The sequence below is a fragment of the Microplitis demolitor genome, chromosome 5 (genome assembly GCF_026212275.2).
Source record: "Microplitis demolitor isolate Queensland-Clemson2020A chromosome 5, iyMicDemo2.1a, whole genome shotgun sequence".
NCBI lineage: Eukaryota > Metazoa > Arthropoda > Insecta > Hymenoptera > Braconidae > Microplitis > Microplitis demolitor.
The window spans coordinates 4,661,318-4,680,660 of NC_068549.1; the positions used below are offsets into that span (position 1 = coordinate 4,661,318).

A 19,343-nucleotide genomic window follows, 5' to 3' on the forward strand; every position below is an offset into this window, starting at 1 on the left:
ATACTGGTGGTTTTAGTGTCTGCACCCAATTAAAACTCTTCTCTAGAGAAGAAACTGATCAGTTTCTACCCTCTAAATCGCATTGGTTTGTTTCGACTGGCAAAACAGGCATCGAAACTCACAATTTCAATGCAGGTGATATAAAAAATAGTCTATTACACAACCAGCGAGCAAAGTAGGACATTCCAACCCGCGTGGCCAGTAAACACACGGATTAGTATGTTCTATCTTTTTGCACCATATCTGCACCCAAAATTTAAATTCCTGCCCTGTATATAGGGAAGAAAGTCGTTCTTCTCTTTAATGAGAAAACGAATGATGAAAATTAGCGCATGCGCTATTCTTTCCTCAAACAGAGGCAAAAATTTCAACTTTCAGGTACAAAACTGGTGCAAAATAGTCCACACACCACGGAGGAAAGTAGGACGTCCCAATTCGTGTGTTTGCCTTCGGCTCCGGTAGGCAATTATACACGCGGGTCGGAATGTCCTACTTTCTTTTTTTCTCTAGTTGTGTAATATACTATTTTACGCATTACCTCATTCATAACAAAAATATTAATGTTATTGTGATATTATTTGTAAAAATAGAAACACCACTAACCCTTGCAACAAGTCTGAAGAAGCCATCGAAAGTGATAATCGCTCTGGTAAATGGTGGAGCTCTTTTAGATTACCGAACGAAAGAAGGTCTTACAGCAATGCACCGTGCTGTTGAAAGGAACAATAAAGAAGCTGTAAAAACTCTTCTTGAACTGGGTGCTAGTCCAAATTATAAAGATACTAAGGGTCTTACACCCCTTTATTACAGCGTGATTTACAAAGCAGATGAAATGATATGTAACGCACTACTCCATGATCACGCGACAATCGGCGCTGAAGATCTTCAGGGATGGCAAGAAATTCATCATGTTCGTATATTTATTCATTAATTTAAGTAGTTAATGATAACTAATGTATGCAAACAATTATTGTTATTATGCTCCAGGCTTGCCGAAATAACCTCGTTCGGCACCTAGATCATCTTCTGTACTACGGCGCTGACATGAATGCACGAAACGCGTCTGGTAATACTCCATTGCACGTATGTGCAGTTAACAACACAGATGCATCATGTATTCGTACATTGCTCTTCAGGGGCGCGCAAAAAGACAGTTTAAATTATGCGAATCAAACCCCCTACCAAGTTGCCGTCATTGCTGGTAACATGGAACTCGCGGAAGTCATCAAAACTTATCAAGCTGAAGATGTTGGTGAGTATAATATTTTAAATTGTCTATTGTTTTTTTAAATTTATTTTTGTTTGATATTAATATCTAGTTACCGTAGTTTAGATTCGATAAACGACTGACTAAATAACAATATAACTGCTAAAAAATATTCAGATTTATTGAGATCTTAAATCTGCATTGATATCAATGCATTTTTTTTCATAACATGTATAGAAAAAATTAGTTCCAAAAATGTTCCGAGTGACTTCCAAAATTGAGACAAATCTAAATTTTGAGTTGGACATTTTTAGATCTTTGAAAAGATTAGAAAGTGAACAATTTTCACTTTCGTAATTTGTTTTTTTGAGCAAAAATAATTTGATTTGACAATTTTTTGGGTTTGAAAAACAAAAGAACAAAGGAATTATAAAGATTTCGGGCTCTTACTAGAATTATTCAGGTATGAGGCAAAAAAATAAAAATGGTTTGAAAATATTTATGAACATTTTTTGACTTTTATTAGAACTTGTTCAGATCAGTTTTTTTCATTTTTAGACATTCGAAAATAGTCGAAAAAATGAGTGATTGGAACTAAGTCTAAACTCACAAAATTTTAAATTCAAATCAATTTTGCTTAAAAAACTTCAAAAGAAATCCGCACAAAAAGTCCGCACTTATTAAAAAATTTTCACCCTTGAAATTATTCTAAAGTTCCAAAAATTTTCAACTCAAAGTTCAGAATTGTCTCAATTTCAGTTCACTTGGAACATTTTTGTAACGAATTTTTTTTACACCATGTGTCGAAATAATTTTCAAAACAGAATGTTTCAAATTCATACAGTATAACACTAAAAAGAAACGTCTTTTTTTAGCTTGGGTCTATAAATAAAATATCAGACTTAGATCTCTGTAGATCTAAACTTTTTTCCCGGTTATTTTTTACAAACAAATTATTGTAAATAAATAAATAAATAAATTAAATAAAACAAATAGTAGTAAAGTTGATGGATATTCTCACCGGGACACTAAACTAAGATCTTCGGTGAGAAGCTCTGTAGAAGACTGACTTTGACATATGACGACGTGACTCCCTTGAGATACTCAAGATACGCGTATGCTCTCGAGGAAACTTGCAAGAATCAATCGTCTGAGTGAATCTGTAAAACTATATATAAATATAAATATATATATATATATATATATATATATATATATATATTTATTGCATGTATCAGAGTGCTTGGGCATGAAGCACGTGCACGCTTTTAGCATACTCGTTAGATGTTCGTTAGAGTTAGAGGGTATCTCAGTCCCCTTTCCCCTGTATCGTGATCTTTAAAGAAAATGGTTAGAGAGACGGCAAGACGCGGAGGGTAAAGTAAGGAATAAATATCATGGCTTGCATCGTGGTCGATATCGATATCAATCGATCTTCGGTGAAAAAGCACGAGGAAGTAAATGCCGCTACACTAGTAACTATGTGGAATCTTTTGGTGGTGATGGTTGGGTTACAACTCGATACTTGTATCGAGCTTCTTCGGTATTTCGAATAAAAGAATCCAAGAGGAGATAAAGAAATAAAATAAAAATAAATAAATATTATTTAAAGATATGCTATGCGGACAAAAGGTGTTGACATAGTAACGTTGCTGCTGTATATTATTAATATATTAAATGCTTTTATTTGAGTGATGTTTTTTTTATTGCTAATGTTACGTCCCACGTAAAAAATTAATGCATACTATTCTTATCTAATTTATATTCTGAATTTATGGTACTATTTTAAGTATCGTTAAATGATGTAATCAAATTTTTAATTATTTATTCATAACTTTTAGATAAAACGTTAAGTGATTCGTTTAAAAGAAATTAGTCAAATTTTAATAAATACTTTTTATTACACGCTATAAAATTTTAAACTAAATTTGAAATTTGAAATTTTATCTTCTTACTCAATTAATCATTTGTATTTTAAATGAAGTTATATAATTTTTTTTATACATCAGCCTATCAAAAAAATCTACGTGGAAATCCAGCCTAGATTTCTATGGGTTTTGTTTCCGGATGGATTCCCACATGGTTTCCTATAGAAATCGAGCATAGATTCCGATATAGATTCTAACATGGTTCCTATGGAAATCTACACCATGCCAAATTTATATGAGAATAGTATGGATTCCCATGTGAATTTTTATAAAGATTTCTTATGGGAATTTGCATCTTGTAAAATGGGAATCTAGGTACCTACAGTTTCCTATGTCTCCATAAAAAAATTTATGTTAAAATATAAAAAATATATAAATGTACGTAAAATATGAATAAAAAATATATATTTAATCGCTAACTTTTGACCGATTTTCGTAGATATTTTAAATGTAATTTAAATATATTAAAAATATATCTTAGAATATATAAAAAATACATATATATTATTATGAAAAAACATAAATATGATGATATAAAAAAAATAAAATATAATATAAGTATATATTTAATATATTTTTTTATATTTTCATATATGTATTTTTTATATATTTTTAATAAAAAAAAAAACATCAGCCATAAGTTAACTATTAAAAATACTTTTTTTGTACATATGTTATATATATTTATATACTTTTTATGTATTTTTAATATATTCTAATATATTTTTTTTATACTAAAAATTTATATTTTAACATAAATTTTTTTCATTGGGGTTCAAAGTTCCTACATAAAAATCCAGATACCCATGGATCCTTATAAAAATTCATACACTCCTTTATAATTCTTATGGGTTTCTATGCAATCCCTCATGAATTTTTTTGATAGGGTAATTAAATGAGGATGAATATTTATTGCCTACAAATTAGATAAGAATAAAAAATAAAAATACATATGTAAATATTAATAATCCCAGTTGAAGGTACGAGTAAAATAACAATGAAAATCGTTGGTAAAATAAATCCTCCCATTCTCTAACTATATCCCCAGTATTGCTAGCAATGTATTTAAAAAATTAAAATAAAAATAATTGAAAAAAAAACCTTGATATTAAATCGCGTACAAGACTGTGACTGAGTGTGCGTGTGTGCTTCACCGCTTTGTAAAAAAAACCACTAATAAAGTAATTGAGTATTATCGTCATTGTGCTAATGATAACTGACATTATTAAATATAAAAATATATACGTAATTAAATACTATATAATTATCTTGTATTACGCACACTGGCACGTGCGTGTGTGTATGTGTGTGTGGTAAATAATATATGAATGCTTATATATAACTTGAAAAAGGTTTTTGAGTCTGTGTAGAAAATTTAAACCTTAAACCATTATTGAGTATTGTAAAAAGTGTAATAATTACTAATTATGTGTGAGATGTTATTACGTATTTAAAAAAAAAACTGTCTAATCATCGAGGTTTAGAAAAATTTTAACCCTCAGTGGTCACATTTCCTGGGTCAGCTGAAAAAATGTAACTATTAAATATTTTTACAAGAAAATTTACGGAGATATTTTTTAAATATTTCTATAAAAACTAGTGGATTGACTTTTATTGGGAATTTATATTCATGAGAAGCAGTCGATACATCTTCTCCGTTGATCTTAAGTAAACATAATTAATAAGTTAAATTTTACTGATGGATTTGAATCCAAATTAACCCTCGACAATTACAAGGGCTCTGATTCTAGTGACTGATCAGCTGTAGAAATTGAAATAATAAATATTTTTACACGAAATTTTTCAAAGGTATTCTTTAAACATTTTTACAAAAGCTGGTTGATCGATTTTTATTATAAATTATTATTTTGAATTATAAAAAAAAATAGTTATGACAAAAAAAAAAACAGGGAAGTGACTTTTTGCATCCAAACGGCTATAACTTTGTTAATTTTTAATATTTTAAACTAAATCTTGTGGCAAATTATTGGGGAATAAATAAACTTTGACTTAGAATTGATGAAAAAATTTAATTTTTCAAAATATATATTTATTTTTAGTAAATTAAGTGAAAATTTTCTATCGGAATTTTAAAAGTTATTCAGAAAAAAGTGTAACTAGTTTTTAGTAAATATTTCTGTAAATATTGAGTTATCCTAAAAATTGTAAGAAACTTTGTTTGTAGAGCTTTAAATTCTCTACAAAAAAGGTATCTTACACTTTTTCAAAAAGCTCAATAGCTACTAAGATATTTCGAGTTTAAAATTCAAAGAATTAGATGCAGAAATTGAGTTTAAAATTTCGCGGGACGAGTCAATGTGACTGTCAAGGGTTAAATTAAAAAAAAAAAGCATCAATGACAAAGATAAAATTTATAAAAACTCAAATAATTTTTTTTCTAAACCTCGTTGCTCAGTTGTAGACCCTCTTGTAAGGGTAAGTAAAAAAAAAAGTTACTTACCCTTACAAAAAATAAAAAATTTTCCAGTGCCACTTAAAGATCCTCCGAGCTACAATCCAAAGAGACGTTCAGTGGCTTTCGCTGGCATGACCACCAGCTGCTCAGCAAGTAATTTGGGCACCTTAACCAGGATACCAACTTCAAATGAATCATCTACATGTGGTACACTAACCCGTACCATTTCCGTAGATCAATATTCAAGCGGAACATTGAGTAGACTTCCTATGAACGAGCATTATAGCTCTAGTATACCATCATCATCCTCGTCATCATCTTCTAGTAGAATTCCGTCCGGCAATGAGCAATATATTAACGATTGTTTGATGGCAAGAACACCGTCCACAGAGCAGCAGTATTCGAGCGCATCGATGAGCCGAGTATCGTCTGGAGAACATCAGTATTCTGGCATATCGCGTGCTGAGTCGCATCACAGTAGTCTCAATCGAGTGCCGTCCATAGAACAACCACGTGGTGGTAATAGTACGGGTGAATGCGGAAATCTACAGAGAATACCGTCCGAACAGCAACTAGTAAGCACAATGGTCCGTCTGCCACAACAATCGTACTGTCAAAATCAACAGGGTCATAATAATTTAAATAGAAATAATAATAATAATAATAATAACAATAATAGTAATAATAATAATAATAATAATAATAATGAATTACAAAATAATATAAATCGATTACCGTCCGAATATCAAACCCCCAATTTACGAGATCCACATGTGAGGTAAGCATAAATTGTTTTTGCTCGAAGATGAGAATTTAATGTGGATTTATTTTTTTTTAAATTTCTATTTTCGCGCGAAGTGAAATTAAAAATAAGTGATTTTATTTACATAAATATTATTATTTATTAATTTTAACCCGGAATGCGCGTTTTTATTGAAATATTCATTATCTCTATAAGGGTTCAAAGTTTCGAAATTGAAAATTTAACCGCGTTGGTTGTCAAGAAGAAAACAAAATTGTCTATTGTCTGTGGGATTCAATTCGGATACATGTATTGGAGTTTGTAGGTTCGATTTATTTTCGGTATGTTGCAGATATTGTGTTACTAATTTTGAAAGGATATATTTTTATACGCCCTTTAAACTTCAGTCACTTATTTTAAAATCCAAGGGGCGTATAATTTTTTTTTAATTGCTAATTATTGTAGACTTATTCTGCAGCTAAAAGTTTAAAAAAAAAATTCAAAAGCCAAAAGGGCATAATTTAAATCATGCGCTTTTGGCTTTCTAAATTTTTTTTTCAATTTCAGCTTTTCGAATAAGTCTACAATATTATTAGCAATTCAAATAAAATTATATGCCCTTTTGATTGTAACTTCGTGACTGAAGTCAAAAGGGAGTATAAAAATACACAGAAAAAAATAATTTCTTGACGCAAAAAATTTTTACTTGTCCCAAAAAATTTCATGACACTGAAGTTAGCCGACGTCTAATAATTTTTGGATTATTTTTCAAACCGATAAATTATAAAAAAAAATATATTTGAAAAAATTGCACCTAGTTTTTAAAATTTTTTAAATGTGCATATTTTTTTTTTGTAATTGATGTTGAAAAAAAAAATCCGAAAATTGCTGGTTGTCTATCAATTTCAAAATCATGAAATTTTTTGAAAAAGTGCTTGCGCCAAGAAATTTTTTCTACTTCTAAGAAAATTTTTGTCTTCAATTTATGATACAAAATATTTTTTCGCGCTAAGAAATGTTTTTTTTCTGTTTATGTCTTTTTGAAATTAATGGAGCGATATGCAACAGAACGAATTGAAGGATTGAACTATAAAAAAAAAAAATAAATAAATAAATCCACAAAATTCTTTCTTTGAGCATTAACATTTTGCGCTTGTCAAACAAAACTTTGTACCACCATGGCACGATACACAATTTCAAGATCACCAAATGCGGAGCACTATCAAAACTTAAGAATAGAAGGTCTTACGAGACTACATGAGCATCATCATCATCACCACCATCATCACCGATTCGGATTGCAACATCGACTAGACATTCAAGGACGAATGATGGAAATGCCGCCATCGCCATCGCCGAGTAGCCGAAGTTTCGCACCTTTCAGCTCAGCAAGTTCCAGCCTATCTGAGGGCAGCAACCAACCGTCTGGTGAAGACTCAGCCAGCATCGTTACAGGTACACAAATCTTTATTCATTTTTTTTTAAACTTTCAAACAACATATATACATACACACGTGAAAAAAAAGTTGATAAATATGATGAAGATAATCGATACTCTGGTGTTTGTTTAAATTTATCTCTCGAGTGTGTAAAACCATCACCACCAAACGAGAGTGAATAAGGCACCAGGTAATTCGTCATGATGATAATAAAAAATATATATTTATGGCAACAATAAATAATTAAATATCCATAATGTGTAATATATTATTCGAAGATAGAAAAAATTAATCTCTCAATCAAATAATGTGACGTTAATTTATTAAATGTGTTAATTCACTTGTGTCATAATTCATTATCATCATTTGTCCTTCATTTTTTTAATCATCACCTTCATACGTTATTGTCTTAGCAAATTTAGATGTTAAATTTATAAAAAATCTTTTTACTCATTCAATGCTACATTCCTTTATAATAATAACCCGTGTAAAAAAAATTTGTTACGAAAACGTCCCTGACAGTGAACTTATAAAATTGAGACAATTCTGAACTTTGAGTTGTACATTTTTGGAATTTTAAAATAATTAGAAGTAGGAAAAAATTTTTTGCAGTTTTTTAAGCAAAATTGATTTGAATTATCAATTTTGTGAGTTCATAAAAAGTGAAAAAAAAACTGATCTTGATAAAAAGTTCTAATAAAAGTCAAAAAATGCCCATAAATATTTTTTCAAATTATTTTTGCCTCATACCTGAATAATTATGGTAAGAGTAAAAAATGTTCAAAATTCCTCATTAATTCCTTTTTTTTTTGGTTCTTCAAAACCCAAAAAACTGTCAAATCAAATTATTTTTGCTAAAAAAAAAAAAGAAAACGCGCAGGAAAAGCCTTCAGTTAAAAATTTTTCACTTTCTAATTTTTTCAAAGTTCAAAAAATGTTCAATTTGAAGTTTAAAATTGTCTCAATTTTGGAAGTTCACTATCATGAATATTTTTGGAATTTTAAAATAATTAGAAGTGGGAAAACTTTCAACTACTGTGGACTTTTCTTGCGTTTTTTTTTTTTTTTTTAAATTTTTTCAGCAAAATTTATTTGAATTAACAATTTTATGAGATCATAAAAATTTCATAATCAGTTACAATCACTCATTTTTTGAATAATTTTTGAACAAATCGAAAGTGAAATAAAAACTGATCTTTCCCAGTTCTAATAAAATCCAAAAAACGCACAGGAAAAACTTTTACCAATTGAAAATTGTTCACTTTCTAATTTTTTCAAAGTTCCAAAAATGTTTAACTTAAAGTTCAGAATTGTCTCAATTTCGGGACTTTGCTGTCATGGACGTTATTGGAACGAATTTTTTCTACACGGTAACAATAAAAGAGAAAAAAAAAATTTTAAAACAAAATAACTATCGCGGCTGTGCAAGCATGTAGTTACGCAATGTTAATGCAAAATCATCCAGTTCCCGCGAGTTAAAAATTTAATTAGATTAATAAATCAGGGACTAGCCCTCTTATTTATCCGTTTTAATGCAAAAAGCAGCTTAGAGTTTCGCTCTATAAAATAAATAAATAATAACTGTTATTATTTTTTTTATAATTAATCAGACCCATTGGAATCCATTAATTATTCAACATTTTTTCTGTTTACTAATTTTATTCAAATAGACAAAAGTCTCGGGGACACAGCATCGGACATCATTAGTGACAGCTCAGGTGTTGGTACATCACAGTCTGACACAACGAACTCGCTCTCCATTCCCGGTACGACGGTGGTCTGCGTCGAGAGTTATAACAGCGGTATCTCCGGACACCTGACTATCAACCAGGGCGACATTCTCGAAGGTAGAATCGATTTACCATCAAGCAAAAACCAACTTCTAAATGATACAACTTCAGATTCTGTATCTGCCAAAAGGAAAACTTGAATAGCCAAAGTCGTTGGTCAATAACGAACATGGCACAAGTTTTTTTTTTTTAATTCTTACATGGCCATTCATAAAATACGTTCGCACTTTAGGGGAGGTTGGGGGGTTTAAGGAAACAAGACGTTTGCAGCTCATCAAATAATTTTGAAAATTTTTCTCTCGCTTCTTTTTAAATTTTATTTCCGCCAGAATGGGGGGAGGGGGGTTATCATTTGTGACAAAATATTGATAGGGGGGTCGCAGGAAATGTGGCAGCCAGACGAAGGGGGGGAGGCCTAAAGAGTTAAAATTTTGCGTGACGTATTTTATGAACGGTCCTTATTATAATTTTATTTTTTATTTTTATTTATTTCCGGGACATGTAATTAGGTATAAAAAATTGATTATAACTTTTACTGTTTGCTGGTACGGTGTATTGTATAGTAGTAAAAAAAAAAAATTTGATTAATGAAAAGAATAGAGAAGAGATTATATAATATGGTGGATTACATATTTATTATTGTTTGTTACACCAGTCACTGGAGCGACAGATTGTGGTCTTCTGGAAGGCGTACTCCGAGGTCAAGGCACTGGACTATTTCCCGCCCATTGTGTTCAAGAAGTCAGGCTTCGGCACACCAATATTCCTTTGGGATCTCAGCATATGAGAGAAGGCCGTAATCGTGTTATGGGACGTAGGGAAGCGCAACAGAAGTATTTTGCGACTGCTCCAAGGTTGAAGAAACCGTAAGACAATTATTTATTACATTATGGCCATCTTTGGTGGTTTTTTATGTCGCAGATATATATTATTTGTTTAATTGTAGTATATGTATGTTTAGTGCTACTTCAGAGCCGAGATCTGTTGTATTGCATCGTTCGAAAAAAGGCTTTGGGTTTATTCTTCGTGGCGCGAAAACAACACCCTCGAGTTTAGTAGGTTTAGCTCCAGCAGCGCAATACCTTGATGATGTCAGTCCAGGTGGAGTCGCTGATTTGGCTGGACTTAGGAAAGGAGACTTTCTTATTCAGGTAAGATGAGAGTTTTATTTTTTTACGATTTTACTTTTGACGGTCACTGGAGTCCAGAAGATCACAGAAAATTTAAAACCCAAAACTTCTATATCTAATTCTTCAAATTTTTAACTTTTTTTTGTCTCATGAATTTTATCTTCTTGTCATTGATGCATTTTTCAATTTAATCCTTAACACATTGACCCCAGTCCCGCGAAATTTTAAACTCAATTTCTGCATCTAATTCTTTGAATTTTAAACTCGAAATATCTCAGTAGCTATTGAGTTTTTTGAAAAAGTATAAGATACCTTTTTTGTAGAGAATTTTAAGCTCTACAAAAAAAGTTTCTTACAATTTTTAGGATAACTCAATATTTACAGAAATATTTACTAAAAACTAGTTACACTTTTTTTTGAATAACTTTTAAAATTCCGATAGAAAATTTTCACTTGAGTTACTAAAAATAAATATATATTTTGAAAAATTAAATTTTTTCATCAATTCTAAGTCAAAGTTTATTTATTCCCCAATAATTTGCCACAAGATTTAGTTTAAAATATTAAAAATTAACAAAGTTATAGCCGTTTGGATGCAAAAAGTCACTTCTCTGTTTTTTTTTTGTCATAACTATTTTTTTTTTATAATTCAAAATAATAATTTATAATAAAAATCGATTAACCAGCTTTTGTAAAAATGTTTAAAGAATACCTTTGAAAAATTTCGTGTAAAAATATTTATTATTTCAATTTCTACAGCTGATCAGTCACTAAAGTCGGAGCCCTTGTAATTGTCGAGGGTTAATTTGGATTCAAATCCATCAGTAAAATTTAATTTATTAATTTTGTTTATTTAAGATCAACGGAGAAGATGTATCGACTGCTTCTCATGAACATGTGGTAGATCTAATAAGAAGATCCGGTGAATTAGTTCGAATGACCGTAGTATCACCAGTAGTAAATCTTCCAAATTCACAATCAACTGCAGCGCTGCCGACTAGTCAACCAACTCAAAGGCAATACGCGACATTGCCACGTAAGGGTAGTAATAATGTACCCATAACCGGGACACTGGGAAGATCACCAGCACCAATGCCACCTCGAAGAGATCCCAAGACTACACTAAGTGTTGGTCGTGCACGAGCTCGGTCAATGGTCGCTGGTTTAGGTAATCTTTTATTTTTGTTTAATAATCAATTTATGAGTTATGTCATGATACTGAAATTAACCGACATCTACTTTTTTTTTTATTTTTTTAAAAACGATAAATTAAAAAAAATACAAAACATTTCAGAAAATTGTACCTACAGTTTTCTTAATTTTCTACTTGTGCATATTTTTAGTTTTTTTTTTTTTTTTTTTTTTTTCGTAAATTAAATTGTTGAAAAAAAAAAAAAAAATCGAAAATTATTAATTGTTCGCTAACTTCAGTGAAATCACTACGGGTGTTTATGAACAGTTTTTTTTCCAACTACTTTACTCACGAAAATATTTTTACACTCTTTTAATTACACCAAAATAGGTAAAATTGTATACTAGCATATAGAGAATTTATTAAGGAACAATTTGAACCCGAGATTAAGTTGATTTATTATTTTACTGGCTTAAAATAAATTATTTCAACTCACAAAACTAGTGCTGTCAACTGTTAGGTATGAAAATTTGTAGACACGATAACTTTCAATAGATACAATTAATCGGCCCAACTTTTTTTTAGTACCTTTGTATTTTTTATCACAAGAACCCTATGGAAAACCACAATCCAAACCCTTTTGATTTAATTTTAATTAATTAAAAATGTAAAACTGATTATTCACGAAAAATTTTGTCGCAATTTTTATTTTTACTGTTATTATTTTTTTCATTTTTTCTCTCCATCAACTACTGACAGCAGCATTAGCATAGCGCGTTTTGGAATGTACCCTTATTAATTATTCTAATTTATTGCGTGGTAAATTTAAAAATTTGAAAAATAAATTATTAGAAATTGGAGAAAATTAAAAGTCGTAAATCAAAATAAAATGGCGGCAGAATATGATAGAAAAATATTTAAAAAACTAAAAAAAAAACACACAAGTGTTTGAACAAACCTTGGTGGGGAAATAATATGCAGAAGGGTGTCCTAATACACTCGGAGAGTTAATTTAAATTGTTCCAAGTGTATTGCAGCTAAAAAAACGTCACTTAACTGCTATTTCCCACCAGACGATGCCAGATGATTTTGCTCAGGAACTTGGAAGATATCAGCATCAGTAATTCGCAACACTTTACATTAGCACTGAACACTTGACACTTAACGACACCACAGACACTTTGCACAATTTAAACTTTACAAATACTGCACATTTTAATTAAACAATGACTATGAGCAATAAATTTTATGGATAATTCCGCGAATTAACTGCAATACTGTGTTTCAATTTAAACGTAAAGAAGGATCTGGACCTACTGCCATTGTCAATGATACTGACTGCCGCTATTGGACCGCCAGTTGATACAAAACAATCGATTTTGCAATCATTCGACCGCCCTCATCTTAGCAACAATTTGAACGTTGAATACAGTGACACGCAGTAGCGCCATCTTGGCGCGAAATTTCAAAATTGAAATTTAATAATTTAATTAAAATTTATTTGTGTCAATAAATATATTAATTAAACTAAAAGGTATACTCGAAATTTTTTATTTTCATCGATAATTTATTAATTATTCTTATTACTTGCGCGGTAAATTTAAATATTCGAAAAATAACTTATTAGAAATGGGAGAAAAATTAAAAATCGTAAATCAAAATATAATGGCGGCAGAATATGATAGAAATATTTAAAATATTAAAGAAAAAAACACGCAAGTATTTTGTGCAAAAATCGTGTCACTACTACACTGTACTTGCACCGTCTGCTGCTGAGCTGCAGCGCTGCGCTACGCTACAGCTGCTCGCAGCGCATTTCGAAATGCGCCCTAAGACAAAATGGCGGGATATTTAAAAAAAATATTAAACTTAAAATAATAAATAAAAAAGTAAAATTGATAATTTATAAGTTGGATAAAAATTCATAATAAAAAAAAGTAATTTAGTATCATAAAATAAAAGTAATGATTAAAAATAAAATGAGCGATTGAGGTTTGCACTTTTGGATTTTCCAACATTTTTTTTTTTATTTTTTAAACAGAAGGTGGTGGAGAAAAAGACGATCGAGATGACATTGGATCAACTGGAGGTAAATCCAGTAGTGCTGAGTCAATCCATCTTGCCCAGCAGTCATCAACTGGACCCAATACCGGACAAAATACTCCTGTCCAGCCGCGTACTGCTAGCATTCGTTCTCGGCCAACATCGAGCCGTATAACTGCTGCAGAACTTCAGGTATAATTATTTTAATTTATTATTATGATAAAAAACTAATATAAATATGAATATGATACCGATACGATGCAAAAAAAAAATAATATTAAGCACGAATACTACACGTGATATGCGCTTTTTATCATACGCAATGTTCACGAATGTTTATTGCAATAGCACGATTTATTCGAGACTCGAGCATCTGCATTGCTTCGATTACAGGAACTATTTCAACGACAGGGAAGCGAAACCGGCCAATATGGCCAGACCATGATGAGTTCTCACTTTCAGGCTGGACCGGCTACCAAATCACACCCCTCGTCGCCAGCAAAAACGGGCAGAGTCTACGCGAGCGTCGCAGAAATGAAACGCAAGGGAAAAGTAAGATTCTTACAGGGTTCAAATTTTTTATATTCTCAACTTTGGTTTTTTTTTAAAATGGTGTCGGTTTGTTATTTTCCTTTTAATGTTTTTTTTTTTTAAATTTACACGGAATTTTTGAATTGCTTTTCACTGTTTGTTAATTTACTAGGAGACATGAAATATATTTTTATTTGATATATTTATGTGAAATATTTTTTACCATATTTTAAACTCATTTTGTTATTTTAAAATTGAATCATGTCCATAGTAATGTAAAACAAGAAGATGAAGGTGTACATTTTAATTTTTTATACTAAAAATTTATACTTATCTTTTATCGTGTTATTTAGTATATGTATTAATTAAAGTATATCCGTAGTACTTGAAAATATATTTTTATATTTATTAAAAAATTTTATTGAGGCGTCTAATTTTCGAACTGAACAATAATATTTTTAAAACTTTTGGAATATAGCAAAAAACTAATTATTCATTAATCAGCAATAAAGTTATTGAGTATGATAATAAGAGTTTTTTTGGATTGGATCAAAAAGTGTAAAGTTTACACTCACATCTTGAAGTCGTGTTTTGTGACTCGAGTCGCTCGTGCGAGAAAGATATATGTACTCGTTATTGTTGAAAATGCGTCATAACCCAAGACGTGTCGCTAAAACAAGCGTGCCGCAAACTCTCGTTTTAATCCTCGGTATCGAAAATAGCTATTTTTAACCATACCTGCGCCGAAAGTTTAAATTCCTGCCCTGTTCAGTGGCACGAAAGTCCTTTTTTTATATGAGAAAACAAATGATAAAAATTAGCGCATGGCCATTATTCCCGCAAACAGAGGCAAAAATTTAAACTTTCAGGTCGGAAATTACACACATGGGTCTAAATGTTCGACTTTCCTTCCTTGGTTTGTAATATACTATATTTTTATTCGGATTTAAAATTAACTGCTCGTTAGATTTAAAAACAACTGTGGACTAAAAAATTAATTTATGAGAATTAAGCTGCATTTTGCCTTAAATTATTTAGAGGTATGATAATACTCGATAGAGTCAAAATCAAAAAGAAAAGCTGTTATAAATTTTTCAAAACTGTTCGGTTTTGAAAAAAGGCGCCTCAATTTTATAACTTAAAAAAAATTTATTAAATCAAAATTTTAGTACCAGCAGTATAATTATTAACAACTTAGTTCAATTAGTCGAATATTTTTGTGTTTGAAAATTAGTATCGATATTAAAAATAACTTTTGGTTTAAAAAAATATAAATAAATTGTATGATTACAAAAAAAAGTTTAAGATTCATAATTGACGATTAAAAAAATAATTTACAGGGATTGAAAAATGATGTATCATATTCATGTTAATAGAGCATGTATTTATGGGTAATGGTGTATGCATGCATGTTTGTTATAGTGTACACGAAAATCAAGGGTATGCAACAAATTACAACCGATAAACAATCAAGAGGATTATCAGGACTACTTGTATTACTGATCATTAATACTTTAGATATATTATTTACACCCAAATACATGTTAGCATGATATTTTATTCAGGTGACTAGTAACTGAACATCTGAAGAAATGTGCGAACGTTTCTTATTACTTACAAACCACCGGCTTATTTTTCACGCTTAAAATAATAAACAAACAACAAAATTACTACCAAACAATTACTTTCAAATTGATTACTAATAGAACTTTATTTCTCTCTCTCTCTCTCTCTACTGTACAAAATATTTTTTTACATCTGCTAACATGAACGAAAAATTGGAATTATTTTTTTTTTATCACAAATGCTTAATTTGACTATCAAAGTAACGTTGGCTTTTAATTATATGAGCACGCATTGATAAATTAAATATAAAAATGTAATTTATGTTATTAATATGATAATTATTATTATTAATATAATAAAATTGAATTATTTACAGTCAAATTCACGGGTACGATTCTTTGGTGGACTGGGTGGAGGTTCAGATTTACATCGAGACTTTCATAGCACGCCTGACCTTAATATTCAAGGACAATCATCAGCTTTGGCACCCAAAGGTCATCGTAGTCAGGAAGATGTTAATGCATTGAGTAGAAATGGTTTGCCACCACCAAATCATCCACCTCCCCCGCCGCCAGTTGGTCAAGTAATCAAAGTCAATGTCGGTGCCAATGTACCGGATGTTGTAACTCCTGCCTCTGTTTATGACAATATGGCTCATATTCAACAAGTTAAAGGTAAAGTAAAATAATATTTTATAAATACAATAATTATTCATTTTTTAAATTAATCTAATGCGCACGCGCATTAAAAAAAAGTCAGTAAGAAAAAACTAAAATTCATATAAACTTTTTCAAAAATCCCTAAAAGAGAAAAATGGACTTCAGTAATTTAAGAATTTTTATTATGCTGTCGACCCAGTACCAAATTCGAAACAGGAAGTCGAGTCGCCAAAATATTATTATGTTGCACTACAAAAAATATCATACACTTATCAATAAATAGTAATAAAAATTATTTATGTAAAACAGGAATTACTGTAGAAAATATAAAACTTTCAGCGGCTCACAATTATAATTATAGTACAGGATAATAATTTTTCGTGACTCAACTTCCTGTTTCAAGTTTACTCGACAGCATAATAAAAATTTGTACATTTTTTATCTCTATTTTTGTGTTACAAATTATAGATTCCCCCTACCCATTATGACGGAAATATATATATATATATAGAAATATTAATATATTTACAAATATTAAACAAATAACTTTGTTTCTACCCCTATGAAAAAAATTTATAAAAAAAAAATATATTAAAAATACATAAAAAATATTGGCCGATTTTCGTATATATTTTATATATTTTAAATATATTAAAAATATATCTTAGAGTACATAAAAAATATAATTATGGAAATATAAAAAACATATATAAAAAAATATATTTTTTTATATTTTTATATTTATATTTTAAGATATATTTTTAACATACTTCAAATTCATTTAAAATATATACGACAATCGGTCAAAAGTTAGCTTTTTAAAATATATTTTTTATACATATATTTTATATATATTTAAGTATTTTTAATATATTTTTTTTATAAATCCGCACACACTGAAATTATTTTTTAGAGATAAAATTTAATATTGAAATATAAAAATTACAGAATTGGCAGCAGCTTCGGAGAGTAATTACGGAGTAATGTCAAGCTTCCGACCAGCAAACAATGCTAAACTTTACGCATCTCCAGAGGACACCAAGACTGTCGGTTATCGATCGCATAGTTTACCAGGAAATCCATCAAGAACGCACTTAAGAAAGTCACATAGCTTACGTACGTCAAATAACACCGGATTTAATAATCAGAACGGACAAAAGATTGGAAATGGTGTAATCAATTCAAACAATAATGGCGCTTTGAATGCCAGCGGCTGTAATCAATACGCCCAGCCTTTGAAAACAAATCGCAGTCACAGTATAGCCGGTACACGTGAAATAAAAAAGAAAATAATAACCGCCAGTGCATCAGCAACAAATTTATCGGGTATCGTATCAGGTCCGCCAATTCCTGAACCAGACTACAGTCTATCAGAGTCAGAAAACGAAGATGATGAAGAAGAAGAATTCGAAGTCGGTGAATCTGAAATAGCAAAAGAACTAGAAAAAGCAGCAGCACGTGATAAATTTGAGTCAACACGTGAAACTTCTGGTAATTCAAATGCATCAGGCAGTAGTTCATCTGGTAGCAGTTCTTTGCCGCATTCTTTTAGCGTTGAAGAAATTCAGAAGGTAAGAACGCAATTAAAGTCATCAAAAAGTCATCCGAATGAATTTCTGTTAAGCCAGCAAACACAGCAATTAGAAGACGGTGATAACAGTTCAAGTGGCGTTAGTTCCGATCAAGATGTACCAGTAGGACCACCCACTGGTTTTGATGATACATCAAGAAATGATAACAATAATCAATCAATTGTTAATACGGACAAAGATAATAATCATAAAAGAATGAATTACAGCAGCGGTATGCTGACGAGACACGCAGTAAGTCTTGCCCAATTGCCGCCGCCAATAGAAGCAGATGCTGAGGAACAAAACAATGATTTATTTGTTCCACCCCCACCAGAATTTAATGCCGGTCCATCTGCTGGTCAGGCTGATAATAATGAGCTCGTTTTTGCACCACCGCCACAATTTTCTGATAATCGTCAGCAAATTCAACAAAATCGTGTCAAAATAATTGGAGCGATTCCTAAAGTTATCGGGAACAATCAAGTTAAGCCACCAACTGGACGTTTACACAGTCAATAAATTTATTTGAATATATATTTATGTTATTAATTTACATACTGATTTAATTTAAATGTGACGTAAAAAAAAACAAAGCTGATGAATAATAAATTAGCAATAAATATTTGAAAAGACAAAAAATTAATCATCCTGTCATTTAATTAAATATTAAAGAGATTAATAAAATAGTCTGGCCTAAATTTAAAAAATACGACCAGAAAATAATTAAAAATTACATTGGTAATAATAAACACATTATACCATACACTATATAAAAATCATAAGTACTAACGCGTATTAAAATTTAAATATATAATACCAGTGTGATTAAGTCTAATGTGTAAATTAGATAATTAATGTGCAGTTTGTTATTAATGTTTCTATTTAATTAACAGTGAATGTTTAATACTTTTTCAAGCATCGATAGAATATATTATCACGCTCGGTATAAAAGAAAAAAATAAAATCCTAGAGCTAAGGATCCATCGTTTATTAATAGAATCATTTTCTCAAATAGTTTAATTCCGGATGAGAGAAAATACTAATAATTTTTGCTTTGATATTATTATTATTATATATATATATATATATAATAAGTATTAAAATGTATGTATGTCAACACTATTATATTAAATGTAAATTTAAAATAATTTAAAAATCCCGATAACGAACTGGTATTTCAGTGGATTAT

The 19,343-nt window shown here is 30.1% G+C and overlaps 1 protein-coding gene across 8 annotated transcripts in view; it reads left to right on the forward strand.

The window, feature by feature from the left end:
* LOC103571969 (SH3 and multiple ankyrin repeat domains protein 2) overlaps positions 1-18,797 on the forward strand; it is a 193,395-nt gene extending 174,598 nt beyond the window's left edge. For 4 of the 8 annotated variants that reach the window (XM_053738919.1, XM_053738922.1, XM_053738921.1 and 1 more), the window contains 12 exons: positions 591-910; positions 988-1,252; positions 5,624-6,329; positions 7,495-7,748; positions 9,403-9,579; positions 10,178-10,388; positions 10,469-10,673; positions 11,511-11,820; positions 13,826-14,019; positions 14,176-14,379; positions 16,301-16,598; positions 17,532-18,797. In XM_053738919.1, the coding sequence (XP_053594894.1) occupies positions 591-910; positions 988-1,252; positions 5,624-6,329; positions 7,495-7,748; positions 9,403-9,579; positions 10,178-10,388; positions 10,469-10,673; positions 11,511-11,820; positions 13,826-14,019; positions 14,176-14,379; positions 16,301-16,598; positions 17,532-18,673 (4,286 nt within the window). In that variant the 3' untranslated portion in view covers positions 18,674-18,797. The remainder of the gene's footprint in view (positions 1-590; positions 911-987; positions 1,253-5,623; positions 6,330-7,494; positions 7,749-9,402; positions 9,580-10,177; positions 10,389-10,468; positions 10,674-11,510; positions 11,821-13,825; positions 14,020-14,175; positions 14,380-16,300; positions 16,599-17,531) is intronic. The other 4 variants (XM_053738924.1, XM_053738925.1, XM_008550331.3 and 1 more) reach the window with 3 other exon arrangements.
* The last annotated feature ends 546 nt before the right edge of the window (positions 18,798-19,343 follow it).